The sequence below is a fragment of the Talpa europaea genome (assembly GCF_964194135.1).
Source record: "Talpa europaea genome assembly, chromosome: 2".
Lineage (NCBI taxonomy): Eukaryota > Metazoa > Chordata > Mammalia > Eulipotyphla > Talpidae > Talpa > Talpa europaea.
In genome coordinates, this window is record NC_140068.1 from 48,284,376 (window position 1) to 48,305,167 (window position 20,792).

Genomic DNA, 20,792 nt, shown 5'->3' on the forward strand with positions numbered 1-20,792 from the left:
TTTCTTTACCAATTCTATGCTGTCATTTTTTCTATGCATCCTGCAAGACTAAATAAAATGACAGAAAGGAATTATGTATCACAGTACTACTAATATTTTCATTTTTATGTATTTGTTTTTATTACAGGACCTGAACTACTTTCTTAGAGGGAATACAGGGAAAAAAAGTAGTCAGAATTGTGTTTCTGGAAAGAATAGTTTTGGCAATTCTTCAGAATATTTATTTTTTTTATAATTCTCTAACAATAGAACTAATTTTAAAAGTATAATTATAATGATTTCAAACAGTAAATACATATATATAATCACAGGCTGGTAAACAATCTTTATAGCTTTGAACTCAAGCCTTAGTTTATTAAATTTTTGCAGTAGGATATCAAATAGCATGGAACATGGCATTCTGGCTTATAACTCTGCGATTTTAATTTTCAAACTTACATGGAGAAATAAAGCTCCAATTGGTTCATACCTTTTTTAAAAACTCAGAATAATTTTAAAGGATGTTTTCTTGTCCATTTTCCAGGAAAACCATCACTCAGTGAACATACTTCTACATAGGCATGAAATAGTAAGACCTAAAGTCTGTGGTTTGGAATATATTTGTAGACCTTGAGGAATCTGGATGGATAAATAGTTTATGTGATATCTGCTCTAATTCAAATCTCAAATAAATTCATTTTTTTGTAGCTCCAGAACCCAGAACAGTGACAGGTCTTTAGTAGGTGACTAACAAATGCTAACGTGACCAGTGACTAGAGACCTGACTTCAGTGAACATATGATTGTTAGCTTTTAAGTTATAGGATAGACTTCTAAACCATATAATATGTAAAGTTATAATCTATCCTATTACAAGCCTAAATGTATTTTTAAAAATGCCTAGGAATATCCCAGGAAAGAAACAGTGGTGCTCTATAGTGGCCTCCAGGAGACACTTGGCAATGTCTAGAGACATTTTTTTTTTTACTTTTTTTTTTTTTTTAAAAGATTTATTTATTTATTTATACAAGCACTGGGTACAGTCAGAGGCACGGGAGGGTGAGAGAATTCACCAGAGCCAGAGCAGGGAAGAGAACAGGCAGATTGATGAAGTACACTGCTGAGGGGAGCAGCGGGCGGCAGGAGTGGTCTGTGCACCATGTGGGACCCTCGTCCGGTGGCCGGGGATTGAACCAGCGCTGCAGAGGCTTCAGGCAGCTTCGCAACGCAGCGCTCAACGGCTGCGCCATTGGGGAGGCCCTAGAGACATTTTTGATTGTCACAATTTTGATAGGTGAGCACTACTATAGACATCTAGTAAGTAGAGCTCAGAGATGCCACTAAACACCCCACAGCATTTAGGACAGCTCCCTGCAACAAATAATTATCTGGCCCCAAGGTCACTGGTACCGAGAATGAGAAACCTGGCTTAAACCATGAATATTTGAGGCTGGCACTTAGCTCAGCAGAGTGAAATGTAATTCTATTCTTCATGCTGGATGCTTTATGTGCTGTCCATAAGACATGTATTACAAGCCCGTGTGGGATACAAATGTGTGTATCCCAGCCATTTAGGTAGATTTTCTAAAATACCACTTTGTCCTTTTACAATATGGCAAAGGCTATTCTTCTTTAGCAAAAAAAAAAAAAAAAAAAAGACTGAATTCTGAATTGTGTGAGTGGCATTATACATCCTTTTTATAGTGACAATTTGCTGATTCAGATATAATCTTTATCCTCTATAAAACTTGAGATACTCTATAACCTTTACTCATCTCTGTTTACCTCCTATATTTGTCTGGCTGTAGTTTCTTATGTCTCATGAAATAAAACCTTCCCTTAATGTGTATTTTTTTTAGCCTCAGAGAAAACTTTGGGTCCTCAAAAAACGCATATAGTGCAAAAGTTGCAATGATCATCTTATTATTACTTCTGTTTAATGCGTCCTGCAGGTCTTAGCACTTCTCTATCTGGAGCCAATGGTCTATTAGAGAGCGCAGGCAGGCTAAGTATAGATAGCTATGTATGGGTCATGGGTTCCTGTTTAACTTCAGCTGCTAAATCCCTCTCACCTGCCAGTATTTAGAGGCGTTTGTTACTCTTTATCATCGCCCTTTCTTATGACCAGTTGGTTTCTCCCTATTTGTGTCAATTTATGAGAAGATAGAGAATTGCAGTGAAGTACTGGAGTACTGGAATCAACATGTGGCTTTACATCCTGATTCGGACACTAGTTATAGGGTAAGGAAAAAGTATCAGGCTTTTCTGCCCTCCCACCATTAGGACAGATGAGGGAACCCTGTGATCCTGAATGCATGCCTGATGGGGGGCACCTGGAGTGGGTACACCTGGGCTGAGAGACTGAGTTCATAAGAGCAGCGTCAAGGGGACATCAGCAGAAGCCAAAAACGAACGGAAGCCGAGAGAAGAAGAAGAGAAGCAAAGAGAACGCCAGAGAGCCCAGATAGAGTGAGGATTTGCTGGGGGCTGGGAGGACTGTCAGCCTCCCTGCCCCCCAGCACCCTGCCTGCCACATGCCTGGTAAATCTAAATAAAAGACCTGCAAATGCCACAGAGGACTCTGACTCCTCCTTTACCTGGTCTGCTGGATCAGAAGACCTGTTCTGTGCCCTGTCCTGCTGCTACACTAGTACTTTAGTTTGGAAAAGTTTTAAATGTTTTTGTAACTGAAATTCCATACATTGTCTTTCTTTCAATGTTTTGATTTACTTTAATTGCTAAGTAGTACTCCATTGTTGTATATGTGATCTTTATCCAGTCACCATGGGGAAAATAAAAACATTTGGATTATCTCCATTTTTTTTTCAACATCCTTCTTTAATTTCTTACAATATAGAAAAATTCCATATTGAGTTTTGTGGAACTAGAATGAGGAGTGTGTGCTCAGAACATTAACTGACATGGGGCAAGTGCTCTGTGGCAGTTGCTATTATGATGATCACTATTGATGTTTGTCTCTCATGATTATACATCTCTTTTCTGTTTCTACTAATGTGATAAGATAATTTGATTCCTAAATATCTCTCTTCTCCCAGATATTCCTGGGGAAAGATTGGAAATCTTAAGATATGTTGACAGATGTAAAAATATTGTATTATAAATTTCTCTATCTTGCAAGAAATTTAACATATTCTGCTGGCAATCTCAAAAATTATTCTCAATTTCTCAAAAATTCTCAATTTCTGCAGTGATATCTTTGCAAATCTTCAAACTTAGAGGCAGAATATTTATAGAAATACTGCAGTTGTAACCTAAAACAATATGTTATTCTTCGTTTTAATTTCCCTTTTTTTTTTTTTCTGGTCCATACAGTCAACGTTACAAACATTTCTATCATCCACTAAGATTTTGTTATCATCCTTTGTAATTATGTTTACTTTTACTATAGCAAAAGGACAGAAAGAACAATTAACTAGATTTAGATCAATATAAACAAATCTTGCACTTCTCAAGTAGACATGCAGAATGGCAATTAAACCAACAAGACAATAGCAAAATCTTTTCCTTTCAAATACAAATGAGAGACATAATTAGGACAGAATACAGGTTCTTGATTCACTTAACAAATCTGCCTTAAGCCTCTACTAGAAGCCAGTTCCTGTTCCTGGAGGTAAAGACACAGTGAGAAAGAAAAAAAAAATTCCCTGGAATGACTTATATTGGAGAAAAGCAATAAACAAAAAGTCTTTTGAGAAAGATAAAACATCTCAGAAGGATTTTTTTTAATGTAATGCAAAAAGAAATGACAGAAATAGAAAATATTGTGTAAAGCACTAAATTGTGATAATCACATATAAATATTATTTATATGCAATAAGACATCAATAATGAAGTTTCATTTTTATATTTGACCCTAGTATTAGAGGGGCAGTGGAAACGAGAAGTGCTACTCATACTGAAAATAAATTTGCATTAAGGCAATTTGGAAATATATTAACCTCACAATTCTTAGAAGGACACTAAGTGATAATCAAAAGCAATGATGTTAAGGATAATTTCTAGATAGTGCAATAAAAATTTCAACTAAAAAGAATAACAACAACTAGTAATTATGGGTGAGGATGTGGAGAAATTGGAAGCCTTGTACAATGTTGTTGGAAATGTAAAACAATGCATCCTCTTTGGAAAATAATAGGCTGTTTCCTCAAAAAATTACACATAGAATTGCCTTATGGATCAAGCAATTCCACTTCCATATGTATATCCAAAAGAAAATTTATAATAAGATTTTAAGAGATGTTTGTTTACACATGTTCAGAGCAGTAGTAGCCAAAAGGTGGAAGTAACCAAGGTATCCAACAATAGATGAATGGATAAACAAAATGCAGTAAATACATAAAATGGAATATTATTCAGCCTTTAAAAATGAAGAAAATTTAGACATGCTACACTATGGATAAAACTTGGAGATATTATTTTAAGTAAAATAAGTTAATCACACACACACAAAAAAAAACATGTAATTATATGAGGTATCTGGAAAAATCAAACTCATAGAAACAGAAAGTAAACCAATAGAAACTGGTTGCCAGGATCTGGGGGAAGGAGAAAACAGGAAGTTACTGTATAATAAGTATAGAGTTTCAATTTTACATGATCAAAAATTGTTTAGTGTTACTGAACTGTACACTTAAAAACAGAAAGAGAAATTGTGTGTTATATGTATACTCCTGCAATTAAAAACAAACAAAAAAAAAATCTAAGAACTATATTATAGTGCCCTAAACATGTCAAGTACAAACTAATGACCAATAGAATTACAAATGTCAATTTCACAGTCACTGTAATATAAAATTTTCCCTAAATAATTTAGATTTACTCTACCAAAAATTGTAACTTTCAATAACTACTGTTTTTTTTATTTTTTTAAGATTTATATATTTATATAAGAACCATAACTACTGTTTTAATAGAGAAAACCATTCTGTATATTTCCAGCATGCCTACACAAGTAAACATGCTGTTCTTATAGAAATCATCCAATACACCTTAGACTTACACAAAGGGCCTCCCCTGGTGGCACAGGCGGTTGAGCGCTGTGCTGTGAAGCTGTCCACAGCCTCTCCACAGCATGGGTTCCATCCCCCCAGCTGGCGAGAATCTCACATTGCACTGCAGACCTCTCCTGTCCTGCATGCTGCTCCCCTCAGCAGTGTATTTCAGTCAGTCTGCCTGTTCTGTTCCCTGCTCTGTCTCTGGTGAATCCTCTCACCCTCCCATACATCACACCTGTACCCCGGTAATTGGATGCATGAATAAATAAGTCTTTAAAAAAAAATCCTAATCTTAAAAAAAAGACTTACACAAAATTTTATGTCAATTAGATCTCAATAAATCTGGGGTGGGGGGAGCAGAATGACAAAAGTATTTGAATCTGTATGTTAAAATAAGTTAAATCTAAAAGACTCAAACACTGCTCAGGTCTTAGTTTTTGCACCAATGATAAAGCTTTTATACTATTTACACTATTAACTTACAACAAAGTCCAAAGAGCATTTGCAGAGGCAATTGGCAAGTATATAATAACCATGTTGTACAAGAGAGTTCCACAATATATTCATCTTATAACTGGAAGTATCTCTTGACCAGTATCCCTCCATTTCCACCATCCCTGTACCTTTGGTGACCACCACTCCATAGTCTATTTCTCTGCATTGATTTTTCCAGATTTCACATAGAAGTGAGTTCATACAATGTCTAGCTTTCTCATCCTGATTTATTTTACTTATAGTTCCCTCAAAATCTATCCATGTTGTCATGAATGTCAGAACTTCCTTCTTTCTCATAGCTAAAAAATATTAATATATATATATATACGTATATAGATAGTATATACACTATATAGATATTGCTATATAGCACATCTTTACACAATAATCATTTTTTCATAGACATTGCATTATTTGCATATCTTGGCTATTATGAACAACACTGCAATGAATCTACAGTATAGATATATCTTTCAAATCCTCATTTCATTTCCTTTGGATATATATCCTTTTCTCGATATCCTCCTCAATACTTGTTATCTATTCTGTTTTTAAGGTAGCCTTTTAGAAGGTGTGACATTATATCTCAATAGGGCTTTAAATGCCTTTCCCTGATAATGAGTGATGTTGCCTTTTCATGTACCTGTTAACATTTTGTATGTCTTTGGAAAAACCCCTATTCAGACTCTTCTGCCATTTTTTAATTAGATTGTTGTTTTGCTATTATCACATTACTTCTTATAATAAGTACTGTTTCCTTTAAGAATAAATTTTTAAAAATGTTTAAAGACTATGTTTAAATCATTAATCTAGTTCTTGGTTCCAATGACATCTAATGGTATTAAAAAAAAATGTATCATTCACTTTTCCTCTCAGTATGCCAATAAGATAGCTCTCTGACCTTCCATCATACTTTAGGAAGGGAATTATAATTTATCGTTTCTCATTGTGTAATTAATAGGATAATTAACAAGTTAGTGGCAAGATTTCAAGGGCTGATTAAATTTTCTTTCTTTAATGTCAACTCAATTATTTAAATTGTATAAAATGATAAAAAGTTCATTGCACTATGAATATAGAACAGGAGATTTTTAGAAATGCTCAATTGACAAATCAAAATCATTAATCATGCAATTAATACTTATTGTAAAATTCTTTAAATTTAAATTAAAAAGTAAAATTACTATAAATTTACTGAAATAGATATTGTAAAGCATTATACCAATGTAAGATCATTCTAAATCTTACTTGTACTAAATACATTTTACTATATTTACAGTTAATGTTACCTCCCCATATTAAAACAATTTTGAAATTGTCTAAAATACTCTAAAGATAAGAATAATAGCAGAATTAAAACTACTCAGTGTAGAAGTTCAGACAAACTATTATTTTTAGCAGTAGTTGATAATTTTGTCAATGTTAAATAACTATAAAATGCTTCTAGGTTTGCTTAAAATTTTTAAATTTAATTTTAGCTATAAAATTATGCTTTTGTTTGTTATATTGATAAATTTAGTTTACCATCAATTATATTGCAAAATATGACAATTTACATATTATTCAAAATTAAATAGATCAATAACTGCCTCAGTTAGTCAAGATTAGATGGATTAATGGTTTTAAAGTGTGATCACTGGAGTAAAAGCATCATAATCACTTGGGAAATCAGAAAAAGGTCTGAGGAATTCTCTTGCCTCACCCCATACTTACTAAATCATAAACTGGGAGTAAGGCCTTCAAGCAGTGTATTAAGAAGTTTCCCTAAAGATTTAAATGCACACTGAAGTTTGAGAAATGGTAGCCTAGGTTACACTAAGGAAAAACCACCCCCTACAAATCACAAATTCAACAAAACAACATTTTATGCATCATAAAGTAAGGCCTACTTAGATCTAAATAATTCTTCATGACAGCTATCTTTTATATTTTGATTCAGATTGTAAGATGCTTCAACCTTATAGCTCAGTTGATATGGTAGGGAAACAAGTGAACTGGAGAATTTTGGGTCAGGCAAGTAAATGCTTCTCCCTAGAAATAAGCACACTACTGCTCATGTTTCATCAACTAAAGGAAATCACATGGCCACACTCAAATTCCAGGACTAAGGAACTGCAATCTCTTGAGGTACAGAAGTAGAGATAATCAGACTGCTAAACATTAGTAATGCCTACTACAATTAGGGGATCTTTCCAATTCCAATTGCAAATGCTTAGATATAGTGTCAGAATTACTGAATCATGAATTGGTCTTGGAATTTCTAGTTTTAATCCCCTATACCTAAAACAATCACATTTAAGAACTTGTGTTTTTAATTTGAATTTTGATATCTGTTACATAATAAATTTTGTTTTATAAATAAGGCTAAGGTTTACAGAAATCTAAGTATTTAAAAATAGTAAAATAATAGCTTTATTCATTAAACAGGGCCAAACCTATTATCAGATTTATTGAATACAAGTAATTATAAATAGTAAAATGGCACCTTTAGTTATTATATGTAAGATTTTCTGTTGTCATTAGCCCTGGCTATGTGGATCACAGGATAGGTTTATTATAAGTTTTGTTCATTTATATAAAAAAAATTTCTGTGTTCCTTTTTAAGTAAATGAAAAACAATCAATGTGAACATTGCATCACCTTCACTTTGAACAAATTCTGAAATAGTGATGGACAATTAGCCTGTCTAGAAATTGGATGTCAATTCTTCTTGTCTTCTCAAAATTTTTTATTCTAAATAATTTTGTTCCCAAATATATGTTATATTTAAAAGAAGATAAACAGTTATACAATGTTGAGTAGGCAACAGAAAATTCTTTTAGAAGGCAATTGTTCTAATCTGATATATCACAATTATCAAATCTAAGTTTTGAAAGTTCTGCTCAGATCTGGGGTTTTTTTAAAAAAAGTATTTCTGATATAGAAATCAATTTATTTTAAATATAGTCAATATAAATATCTAGCCTCCCAGCTGGATAAGGAAAAAAAAATGGAGTTGGGGAGAAAGAGAAGAATTGGAAGGTATTTGATTTGGGTTTCTTAAACTCCTTATTTTGCCTGCTGGCATGACTGTCCTCAGCTGTTAACTCTGAGAATCTCAGATAAATAACTTACTACATCTGGCAGAAATTAGATTCATGTTAGGTTATTTCTCTTCTTGTTTATCTGAGGTCTTAATAACACTAAAAAAGGGACTGTTACTTTTTTGGGAGTTAGTGTCATAGATTATAATCACTATTTAGTAACTCCAAATATGAATCTTGATGTGAAAAAGTCTCTACACGGAGTTATTTTTAAAGAAGTGATATAACTGTTACCAAAACAGTAACAAAATACATACATATATAGTCACATATGCATATATACTCACATCTATAAGCACATGTAAGTATATAAAACAAATGAGATGTCACAAAAACATTCTTCAGTTTTCAGTTACACAAACCTTCCAAACAAAAACAAAATCCCCTTCCTATGAAATTCTTTATCTCCCTTGCTTATTTTTTTCTACTTACTTTTTATCTGAAATACTCTTTCTTCAGATATTCTTATGGCATATTTCCTGAGCACATTCAAGTCTTATCTCTTGCCTTCTAACTGACGTCTTTTCTGACAATTCAACTTAATATTGCAACACTTCCTCCCATGTATTCTCTATATACCCCCCTGCTTTATTTCTCTCCATAACATTCACTGTGCTTGATGCTATATAATATGCACATTCATTTTGTTATTGTTTGTCACCCTAACTCTGCAGAGAAAGAATTTATGGTTTGTTCACTTTTAAATCTTCAGTAACTAAAAATGAAGAGCCAAATAAAATGATAGGCTAATTATGCAATATTAAGAGTTCTCATGTCCAGGAAAGCAAACCCCCTGTTTAATAGGTTATATATATTGACACTAAGATTTGTTACTGAATTGATAATCTGCTTTTATTAACTAACTAGCCCTTGCATTATACACAGAATAATACATTTGTTAATTCACAAGGTTAGAAGCCAAGGAAAGTTGCTTCACATTTATATTTATAAAGGTGTTTTAAGGTGCATCTTGAAGGTGGGTGAAGCGATCACCAGATTGGAAGGGTATATTAGGCAAGGAACAATTAGACCACAGCAGAGACTTGAGACAGCGGATTATAACTGGTGAGCAAGAAATACAATTATTCAAGGAAAGCAGTAGCATCAGTATTGAGAGAAGAAATACCAAGGAAGTAAATCAAGGGGTAAATATGCCAATGACGAAGGTTATATGTGTCACACTGAGCAATTAGAACTCATTTCTCCAAGAACTTAGAAGTCACGGGCATCTTTAAATGTTAGGAATGACACTACCAGATGGTCATTTCAAAAAAAAAAAACCTTATTGTCTTCATCAGATAGATGAGGTTAAGTTGGGCATAGGCAGATGTAGAGTCAGGAATGGGCACAGTGCAGGTTTTCTGATCCCATGCATACCGGGTAAAGGAGCAATCGGAGTCCTCAGTGGTTTTGCAAGTTTTTTATTGGGGTTCACCAGGCATATGGCAGGCAGGGGTGCTGGGGGGCCAGGAGGCTGGCAGTCCTCCCAGCCCCCAGCAAATCCTCACTATCTGGGCTCTCAGACCTTCTCTCGACTTCTCTTTTGGCTTCTTGGCTTCTGCTGGCATCCCCTTGACGTCGCCCTTAAAAAGCACAGTCTTAGCCCAGGTGAATCCCATCTACCTATGCCCACACCCTATTCCAGGTGCCCGCCATCAGGCATGCATTCAGGACAAGGATCCATCATCTATCCTGATGGCGGGAGGGCAGAAAAGCCTGACATTTTTTCCTTACCCTACAGCAGAACATGGCCGAGGACGTAAATGATAAGGATGTTAACTAAGACTGGCAGTGGGGATGGGGATAGAGAAATGTGATATAACAGTAAGAATATTAGGTGATCAATTGAGAATGAAGGCTAAGAGAAAGACAAGCATCTATAATGTTCTTTAGAAATCTGGCAGAGCAACCTGATAATGAAAGAAATTCAGGAAATAAAGCAAGTTTTGGAGTAAAAATAATGAGTTTTGATTTTTGTAGTATTTGGGTTATGTGTACCCTTGAGAGAGCCAAGACAACTCATAGATTGCATCTATGAGAATGGAACTGGGTAGAAATAACTGAAGATATAGATCAATGAGTCCACAGTATATAGATAGAAGAAAGCATATGTCAGATAAAAGGTTTTAGAGATAGTGTAGTTAACAAACAAGAAGAGAGAGAATATAACCTTGACCAACATCAGCTCTTTAGGGTCAGGGAAAGAAGCCAGTTTAACAATATGAGAATGAGACTAAAGGACTGAAAAGAAGGAGGTACCAAGGAAAGAATGACAGCATGAGAGTCCTTTGAAGATAGAAGCAGTCAAAATTGTAAAGTATATCAAATTTCAAAGTATAAGTTAAGTACTGCTTTTCCCTCTATCCTGCATAAAAAGGAAGACAGATAAGAAGAAGAAAAGGCTAGGAGAAATGTAGCTATCAAGAAGCATATTCAAGATTCAAATTTAGGAAAACTAGCAGTGTTTGACCATTACCAGGGACTTGCTCTCAATTTATGATTGTTTTTTTCTTTTCCAAGAAAAGCAAATGTTACTGATCATTGAGGTCTACATGAGACCTGCCCTTTCCATTTCTTTAGATTTATGTATGCAATTATCTCACTATCTGCAGAAATATGAATTGTGTGATTGGAGTAGAAATTTTATTTTGTAATTTAGGATTGTGTATATTACTTTAATAATCTTAAATTTTATTTTTTTTATATTTTTTTCTTTTTTTTTTAATAGAGGCATGTTTTATTTATTTATTCATTTATTTGTTTGTTTTTGTTTATACATGCACTGGGTACAGTCAGAAGCGCGGGAGGGTGAGAGAATTCACCAGAGCCAGAGCGGGGAGCAGAGCAGGCAGAAGGAGCGAAGTACACTGCTGAGGGGAGCAGCGGGCGGCAGGAGAGGTCTGCGCGCCATGTGGGACCCTCCTCTGGTGGCCGGGGAGCAGCAGGGGATTGAACCGGCACCGCAGAGGCCGCGGGCAGCTTCGCAACCCAGTGCTCAACCGCTGCGCCACCAGGGAGGCCCAATAATCTTAAATTTTAGAGAAATAATTAGTTCTATGAATATGTCTCAAATATTAACTATCATATAATGAGAAGCAAGAAATAATATTCCAAATATTTTTTATAATTATTTAAATAGGGATGAAGAAACTGTTCAAGCAAAACCAACTTTATGGAAACACCAATACACCAAGCTATGTAATCAACTAAATCCAAATAATTAGGTTTAAATCATAACTGCTAATTGTATTTGCATTTGGAATTAGAGAACGGATGCTTTATACTTTGAATGTACAACATATAATCATCTTAGATCCAAATTATCCCACTCCCTGATATAAAATTGAAAATTATTTAGCTATATGTTTCACAATACAAAAAAAATGTTATATTATCCAAAAAAACACAGTCTTCCAGGAAGACATTCTACTATTAATTTATTCTATTGAATTACCCTATGTTATTTTACATTATTTATACACAGGTCCAAGATAAAGTAAAATAAAATTGTACTATTAATTGACTTTTCATTTTATTACAGTAATTCCAAAAACACACAGAGACCTATTTAGAATATAGTCCATACATATACTTTATTCAAGTAATAATGTTAATAAAGAAAGCATTTCTCCTCCATATGCCATTGGTTCCCCAACAGGGGTGCTATGGTGGTGGGGTGAGGCGGTAACATCTGAAGAGGTAGGAGCCTGTACCTCTAAATTATATAGTGTTGTAAACCAACATTATCTCAATAATGAAGGTTTTAAAATATAATAAAAAAGCATTTCTACTTTTCTTAGGATAAGGGACCTAGCCTTTTTATTCTGTTTATAGAGCAGAAATTAAATAAAATTCAGCTTCTTAAATATTACAATACCTAAAAAAGTGAATTTTTCTTCATTAATTAAAAGAATTTATATTCTCTCTAAATTCTGCTCAATAATAGTCATCGCAATGACAGTCTACTCACTAACATAATTCTCTACTTTCTTGTATCATGATCTAGTCCTCTTTTTTGGTAAATTTTCTTTACCACAAAGAAGTCCAAAGAAGTCCAAAGGGCAAAGCAAAATGCCAACAGGTGTATTATATGCCCATAGTAGCATCCTATTTTTCAAGATACAATTACGATACTGTGGGGTAAATTATTGTCAGGCTTTTCTGCCCTCCCGCCATTAGGATTAATGATGAATTCTGCAGTCTAATGGCTAATGCATGCCTAATGGCAGGTACCTGGAGTAGGGTGTGGGCATATGTAAGTGGATTTACCTGGGCTGAGACTGGGCTTATAAGAGAGGAATGGAATCAGAAATAAAAAGAGAGAATGAGAGAAGGATGAGAACACCAGAGAGCCCAGATAGAGTGAAGATATACCCCCCGGGGCTGGGAGGCCTGCCAGCCTCCTACCTCCCCCACCCACAATGCCTCCACCAACCCCTGACTGCAGTGTACCTGGAAAAATCAATAAAAGCCTGAAAAAGCCACCGAGGACTCCAGGACTCTCCTTTACCCGTCTGCTCAGGTCATAGAAATCCTGTTCCGTGCCCATCCTGCCCCTACAGATACCTATAAAACCATATATAAAATAAATAAAATAAAGCCCTCTTATCTTGAGCTGCTGGAATAATGTTCTCAAGGAGACTATTAGTAAAAATCCAGGTGAGAAATAATGATGATCTTGACCTCACAAGTAGTAGAACATTGGAGAAATGAATCTATTTGAGAGATCATAGGTGTAGAATTGCCAGTGGTTAGTGCTTACTTGTGGGGCCGAAGAAAAGAAGGAATCGAGGAAGATGAGCTGCTGGTGGGCAGAAGAGGGAGTTCTGCAGAAAGCAGGAATGGTGAGGCAATAAACTGTTTTCTTTAGAATTCATAGAACTGTTTTGATGATTAAACAAAATAGTTTACATTATAGCAACTAACACAATGCCTCGAGCATTATACCCCCTTCTAGTTATATCTATTCACTTCTTCTCTTCCAAACTTTTACCAATAATTTAGTAGAAAAACAGGGAATAGAGTCCCAGGTTTTGTTTACCAGTCCAGAATTCTTTGTTAATGGACTGCTGATCTATAAACAAAGATGAAACACAGGGACTTTAAAGCAAATATTCACAATTTATCTTGGAATTGCTTACAAGCTGACAACTATCCAACTTATTTTTAGCTTATATTTAAAATGAATCATATGTTCCAAAATGACTGACAGAAACACAGCTTTGTTTCTGAAGCCAATTCTTTTCCATCATTTTTGGACATCATTCAGAGCTATAACAGACTTTCAGGGTGTTTAAAAGCATTCATCCACGACAACAACAAATGCTAATTATCATAAAAAATAAACAGCTCCTGTTAACATCATTCTAAGAATTTCTCCTACTCCAGCACTATATTTCATCTATCATCCCATCTGTTTTGGGGGTGGAAACAAAGACTGGATGAAAGTACAATTATCATGTATCAAACTGGACAATACAACAAAACAGAAATGAATATAAATAGGAGGAATAGCATACATAATAAATAAACCTGGAAAGGGAAAAAGGAAACATGTAAATAAAATGGCACAGTGTGGCCTGCAGTAAACAGCAGACACATAGTCCAAAATGAGTCAATAATGCTTATCTTCTTGGGTATGAGATGGATTTATTTTCCCCACTTCAGATAATAGTTCTAGTTACAATCAGATTTCCTCTCAATTGATCAAATAATTACCTTATTCATCTGGGAAGTTTACAAATTCGGTTGCATTCTATCATTAAAATTCCACTTTGAGACATTTAATATCTTTATGTATGTATGATAAGTATTTACAAATACATTATGCATATGTATGATATATATTTACAGTTAATATATTTTATATGTGCATGAATATATTCCAAACCAAGTATGTCTTCTTTGAACTGGTTTTATAACATATATAGAAGGTAAAAATAGCTAAGTTCTCAGAGGAGCATTAAGTTAAAAGAGATTGCAAATGTCCAGCTACAAAATAATATTAAAACTATAAACAATCATATATCCCTAAATTGAAGCTAGAAATTCAACAAGAGCTGGGACTTTGTTTCTTTTGCTGGCATAAACTAATAATTATAACTATCCCTGGCAGGTAGCAGATACTTAATCAATATTTGTTTAATTAAATATTGCATAAAATGGATCATTAATAAGCTTTATTTTCCTCAAAGGATTTTTAAAGCATACTTCTTCTGCAAATAATTTTGTAATAGCTGTCAGTTAACACTAATATGTAAATAATCAAGACCTTTGGAAATTCCAAGTATCTATGTCACTTTCAAAGTGATGGGAGTGGATTAGTTATTTGAACTATTTTATTAAATATAATCCATTAAAAGTATATACATTAAGTTAAGTATATATTTAATTAACTCTTTAAATTTGTCTCAATAACATAAAAGTTTATATTATTATTTAAAACAAAGGACCAATAACATATGAATAAGTTCACCAAATTGTGATACTACTTAGATTACATTATTGTTTTATCCAATCACTCAAGAATCACATTTGAGAAATAAAAATCACACACACACACACGCAGGGAGAGAGAATAGTGAAGAAAAGTGTTATAACCATAAATATTTTAAACATTTGCCCATTTGGGCATACTATAAGGAATTCCCAGATAATCAAAAATAAATACAAAATACCAGACATCAACATGCTTATATATGTTTGCACATGATCAAGTGTGTACACATGAAGATCTATGTTATTTGGGCAGCATCCATCTGAATTATATCAAAAGGGAATAGAGAAGTAAATTACCCATGAATTCATAATGTATGTATATTTATATTGGCATAATTTTTTATTACTATCCATAAACAACAAATCTGTTGTTGTATGTGGACTAATCTGTAACCGGGGATGCCCTCTTCCATCACATTATACAACTCCAGAGAAACCATTTGCATAGAGCCTGCTTTTCCTAATTTTGCATCTAGAACTATCAACAACAAAAACATAAGGACTTCGCACAATAAATTTAATGTGCCTAATTTCGAGCTAAAATATACTTAGGTCGATCTTAAGGACTTGTATTGGTGATTTATAACTTAAAGTTATTTTAAGACATTTTCCCTTTTTTAATCAGAAAACCAAAATTAATCTATTAATGTAAAATGCAATGTGTAGTTGGACTTAACTATTTTAATCCCAATGAAATTGTTTTTCAAATAATTTTCATTGTTTTTCCAACCCTGTAACTCCCTGTTCTCTGTTTTTTGGAAAAAATTCTTATAAATTTTCAGAAGATCAGGTTTATTGGTAAATAGACTATTTTCTGTACATATTTCTAAGAACTGCATGCATGAGCATTGTATGTTTCTGGCTTATTTTGAGAGTATATAAATTAAAATTAATTTCAATTTTGATGTAAACATGAATGTTTAATAAAATTATGTAGGATAAAATAGTTTTGCATTCTAATATAAAGAGCACAATATCTAATATAAAGAGCACCTTTGATAAATATTTTAATGTAAAATTCCTTATCACTATACAATAACCATAGTATATAGTTATTTATCAATAAAACTGCCAAAGAAAATTAATACTTTATTTTTACTTTTTAATTTATGTTTCTCTATGAGACTTGTTTTAAACTGATATGTCAAGATAACTACTCATATATGAAAATAATAGCACAAATTAAAACAAGGAAGTAAAAACCAACCACTTTCCAGTAGTCATTAAAATGTTCCTCGAAGACACAGAAATAAGTACCACTTTGTAAATTCAATTTTCCATGTCCCTAAACTGTATCTCCACACAAATAATTCCAAAAACTGAGCATCAGAATGAGTAATATATTGTTGCAAATTTGAAAAAAAAGTTTAAAATTTTAACATGCTTTAAAGATATGAGTTATTACTTTCCACATAAATTCTTTGCACATAAACAGCTGGAGAATATGTTGATTCAAAATTCTAAATTTCCTGATTAGTTTCACTAACAGTCAATCATAACGGTTTAATTTAGGAAATTACCCAGAACCTAGAGAAAAAAAATTATCTCAATATTATATTTCATACTATCCCTATCCTTCATCTAATATAGTTCACACTAACTGATCCTTCACAGAAAAAAAACTGTTCATTTTACAAATACAAAGAAAAAAAATTTGATCTAACTGTTCTTTGTTTGAAATTAGCATTGTCATTTGATTTCAGCTGTTTTTTCTATCCTTTGACTTAATTAAAACAAATATGAATACAGTAAGAATTAAATGATCTTCAGAAAAGTATCTATATTTAAAGAATAGCATTAAATATATAATTTATCTTACCAGTGCTGTCATCATAGACAACTGTGACAGTTTTCCACTTGAAGAACTGCACCAAATCCAAAATGGCACGGCTGAGTGAAGAGAAGTCTGGGTAGAGACTGACATAGAAGGAATCTTTGTTGTCTGACACCTGGTGCTTCCAGCGGGTCTGTATGTGGGGAACCCCCAGAGCGTTGCAGATGGACTGCACGGCATTAGCTGAAGAGCTGTGGGAAGGCCCGAAGATGGCAGCCACCCCAAGAGACAGTTGATCACAGGCTGTAGAGAAGATAGAAATCTATTAATAATGAGCGGAGAGATGCCAGGTGTCAACAGCTCCCACACTACTATTGTCAACCCAGTGGTATTATACTGAAGAAAGATTTGCCATATAGATATTTCTCCATATAGCTAATTTTACATTTTCTCTCACCTTTGTTAGGGAATTAATTCACCCAGACACTTGAAACTCTATGTTCAAATAATTCTACAACTAGTATCAAGAGAGGGAGAGAGAGGGAAAGTGACAGAGAGAAAGAATGTTCTGAAATTTAAGAGGACAATGTTCATTTCATTAAAACAGTTCATATCAGGGTTTTGGTAGAACAGTTTTCCATCCTAAATTTGCTTGCCACCCTCTTTAATTTCAAATTCTTAAATAGAAGTCATTTTGTATCCCCTCCTCATTCAAAACATATGACCATAGACATATATGGATTTGCACATATCTCATGATGAGGCACAAGTTACACATATCACCACATGTATGAGAACTGATACGAGTCACAGGAGATGATTTCATATGGATTGATGACATTGAGTAGAAAGAACATTAAAAATAGATAATCTATTTTATTTGACTTTTTACTTATTCTAAAATGTTTTTAAAATTTATACTTAAAAAAGAAATTATATCCATGTCAATAATAATTACAGTAATTAAGAAGGCACAAGCAAATTAGAATTCAAATGAAAAGAGACTGTTCAGGACTTGAGATTCTATAAAGTTCAATGAAGGAGTTAGTGAGTTTGGACCGAGAGAGTGAATAATTATTGAAAACATGAAAATCATCCTTAAATGTTTGAAGATAGAGCCTGTGAAACTGGCTAAGTATATTTCATCTGTCTGGAAAAGAGAATTAGGACAAAGGTAACCCTTCTCATGAATTTTGATGAAATTTAAATTTAAAAAACTAAATTCAAAAGGAAATAGGAAATATCTAAAAATGAAACAGTTTGCTACAAAAGGCAGTGGGTGGTCCAGTTCTACAAATATTTAAATGGTATTAGGGGAATTTGGGGGGACTTAGTATCCATTGGGTATTCAGATCCAAATCCTCCAACATAGTTAAAGATATTTTCCTTTAGAGAGATCTTCCTACATAAATGTGATGCATAGGTTTTTAAGTACAGATATTTAATAATTAAAATGTAGTTGAAGAAAACACACAAGTATTCATCTATCAAGCCAAATAGTATTATCTATTAAAAGTGTAAGACTAGGTATCAGACAAAATGTTGAGACTAAAACATTAAAATTCTTTTATATTCATACCTTGAACAAATAATTTATAAAAATTTTAAGAATTTTCATTTTAGGGGCCTCCCTGGTGGCACAAGGGGTTAAGGTGCAGCACTATGAAGCTGTCCGCAGCCACTGCAGCACCAGTTCCATCCCTAGCCAGGGAGGTGACTCATGTGGTGTAGCCGACCTCTCCTGACTCACCCGCTGCTCTTCTCAGCAGTGTATTTCAGTTAATCTGCCTGTTCTGTTCCCCACTTTGTCCCTGGTTGAGTCCTCTCACACCCCACACCTCTGGCCTGTACCCCAGTTCTTGTATGCATAAAATCTTTAAAAATTTTTTCATCTTATTATTTAAATTATTTACAAATAATCATCAATATCACCATCAATATATACATATTTAATGAACTTCAAAAAGCAGGGACTATACAAGATCAATTGCTAACCATGACATTTCCCTTTTAATATCTTTCAAGGAGAGTTACCTTTACTTGAAATTTTATTTTAGCATGAGATCAGTCAATAAATAAATCTGATTCCCTATAATAGAAATGTAATGGGTGACGACGTTTGTAAATTCCTTTTAAAATTTTTGGAAACAAAATGAGTTTAAAACTTCATAATTTTGCTAAGGCATTTTCAGGATAGTATCCTGTTTGTTGTTAGAACATTGTCTGTTTTTTCACATTGTTTCTTTGAAGTACCATCAAGGAATCTATTAATACTTTATATTATACTCATATTCCATATTCTTTAGCCTAAATGATTTTATTTGAAACAGAGCATCTTCTTCCTAATGGAAATAATCTTGAACTATGTCACCAATCATATGCACTTGTCTTGCAGTTAATGACTTATTTTGCAATTATGATGGCAAATGTAGTATTTCACAATAACCTTTGCCCTCTTTTTCAGCCTTAATCACTCTGACATAGTCTGATGTGAAAACTTATTTTGTATTCATAAAGATATGAATTCAAAGGGCAGGCAGGATATAGGCTTTGATAAACACTAGTTAGCTGGGGGGGGAAAAGGGATACTTTCATCTTAAAAAATACTGTACCTTATCAGCTGTTATTAATATTAATGAGCTTGGAAGAAATCTGCACCAAGTTAGAATTATAATTATGTACAGTCTCATCAATGTAAGGTAGCTAATAAAACATTAGCATTACAGAAGAGTAAACATTGTTTTTAAAATATGAATTTGAAACAAATGCTTTGTAAGCCCACTCCTTTGAGAAAATATATATTATGAAATTTAATCCCTGTTAATGAATGTTAACTATTCAAAAGTCAACTACTAAAACAAAGTAAGACTAAGGAAACATCTCTCAAAACACACTACTAAGACTGTTATTTGGATGAAATGCCTTGATAATAATTTTTCTGGTACCCAACTTAATATATAAATGTTAATTTCACAAAATCATTTTCTTATTCTTATTTAAAACAATTTTCAGCATGATGAAATAAATAAAAAATTCATAAAATGGTCTAATTATTTCTTCATATATTCCAGTAGTTCTATCTTTGGCCATGTATTTTCTGTTTTAAGACAAAACATCACATGGTCAAATAAATGGGCATTGTGTGCACAGAAACTAAAGGTTATTCAAAATTTTCCAATAAATTTCTAAGACTAGCCTGACTTTTTGAAGTCATTCAGAACCATAATATATTAAAACCACAGTAATGATATAGTGGAACTGACAAATAATAAAATGAAAATGTAAAAAATGAATTGACAAAATTTGGTAAATCTACTGATACAATTTTTTATTTTAGTGGGTTATTGAAAATAGGAATCATTTAATAGCAAAGAGGGAAAAATTCACTATCACAGATCTAACTGCATTTCAGAATAAAATACAAGCATTTTTTTTTTGGCAATAAATTGCTGTAACACTACCTTCCCTAATAAAATGTATATGTTTTGAAAAGAAATCTCTAAATGAAAATATTCCTAACGATTTTTCAATTGCAATTGGAATTCAAAAATCTATTAGGAATATCTGAACATTTGAATCCCAGAAAACATTATGTTAAAGATCTATTAATTACCTTTCTTGGATGCTTCAAAACTGTCATAGAGGTTTATCTTCTGGGTGTCGTATGTTAGGGTGGTGTTGGGCAACAAAGTTCTGTTTCTGTTGATTGTGTTCACAGCAAATCTGAATGCAAGTTCCTCAGCTCCCATTGGGCCAGATTCCACATATTCAAAAATACCACCTAGCAAAAAGAAAAATATGAACACATAGTTCTTACAAGATAGAAAAAATGTCCCCACATTTTTTTTAGTTTTATGTATGTGTTGAAGGAACCACATGTTCTGAATGAACTACACCCACAGTCCATCCCACCTCCATAACAGAGATCTCAGGTGCTAAGGACTACAAC

The 20,792-nt window shown here is 33.3% G+C and overlaps 1 protein-coding gene across 3 annotated transcripts in view; it reads right to left on the reverse strand.

The window, feature by feature from the left end:
* The window catches only part of GRIK2 (glutamate ionotropic receptor kainate type subunit 2), a gene marked incomplete at both ends in the record, with an annotated part of 584,968 nt that overhangs the window by 349,960 nt on the left and 214,216 nt on the right, over positions 1-20,792 (reverse strand). For all 3 annotated transcript variants that reach the window (XM_084228044.1, XM_084228045.1, XM_084228046.1), the window contains 2 exons: positions 16,889-17,146; positions 20,457-20,624. In XM_084228044.1, the coding sequence (XP_084084170.1) occupies positions 16,889-17,146; positions 20,457-20,624 (426 nt within the window). The remainder of the gene's footprint in view (positions 1-16,888; positions 17,147-20,456; positions 20,625-20,792) is intronic.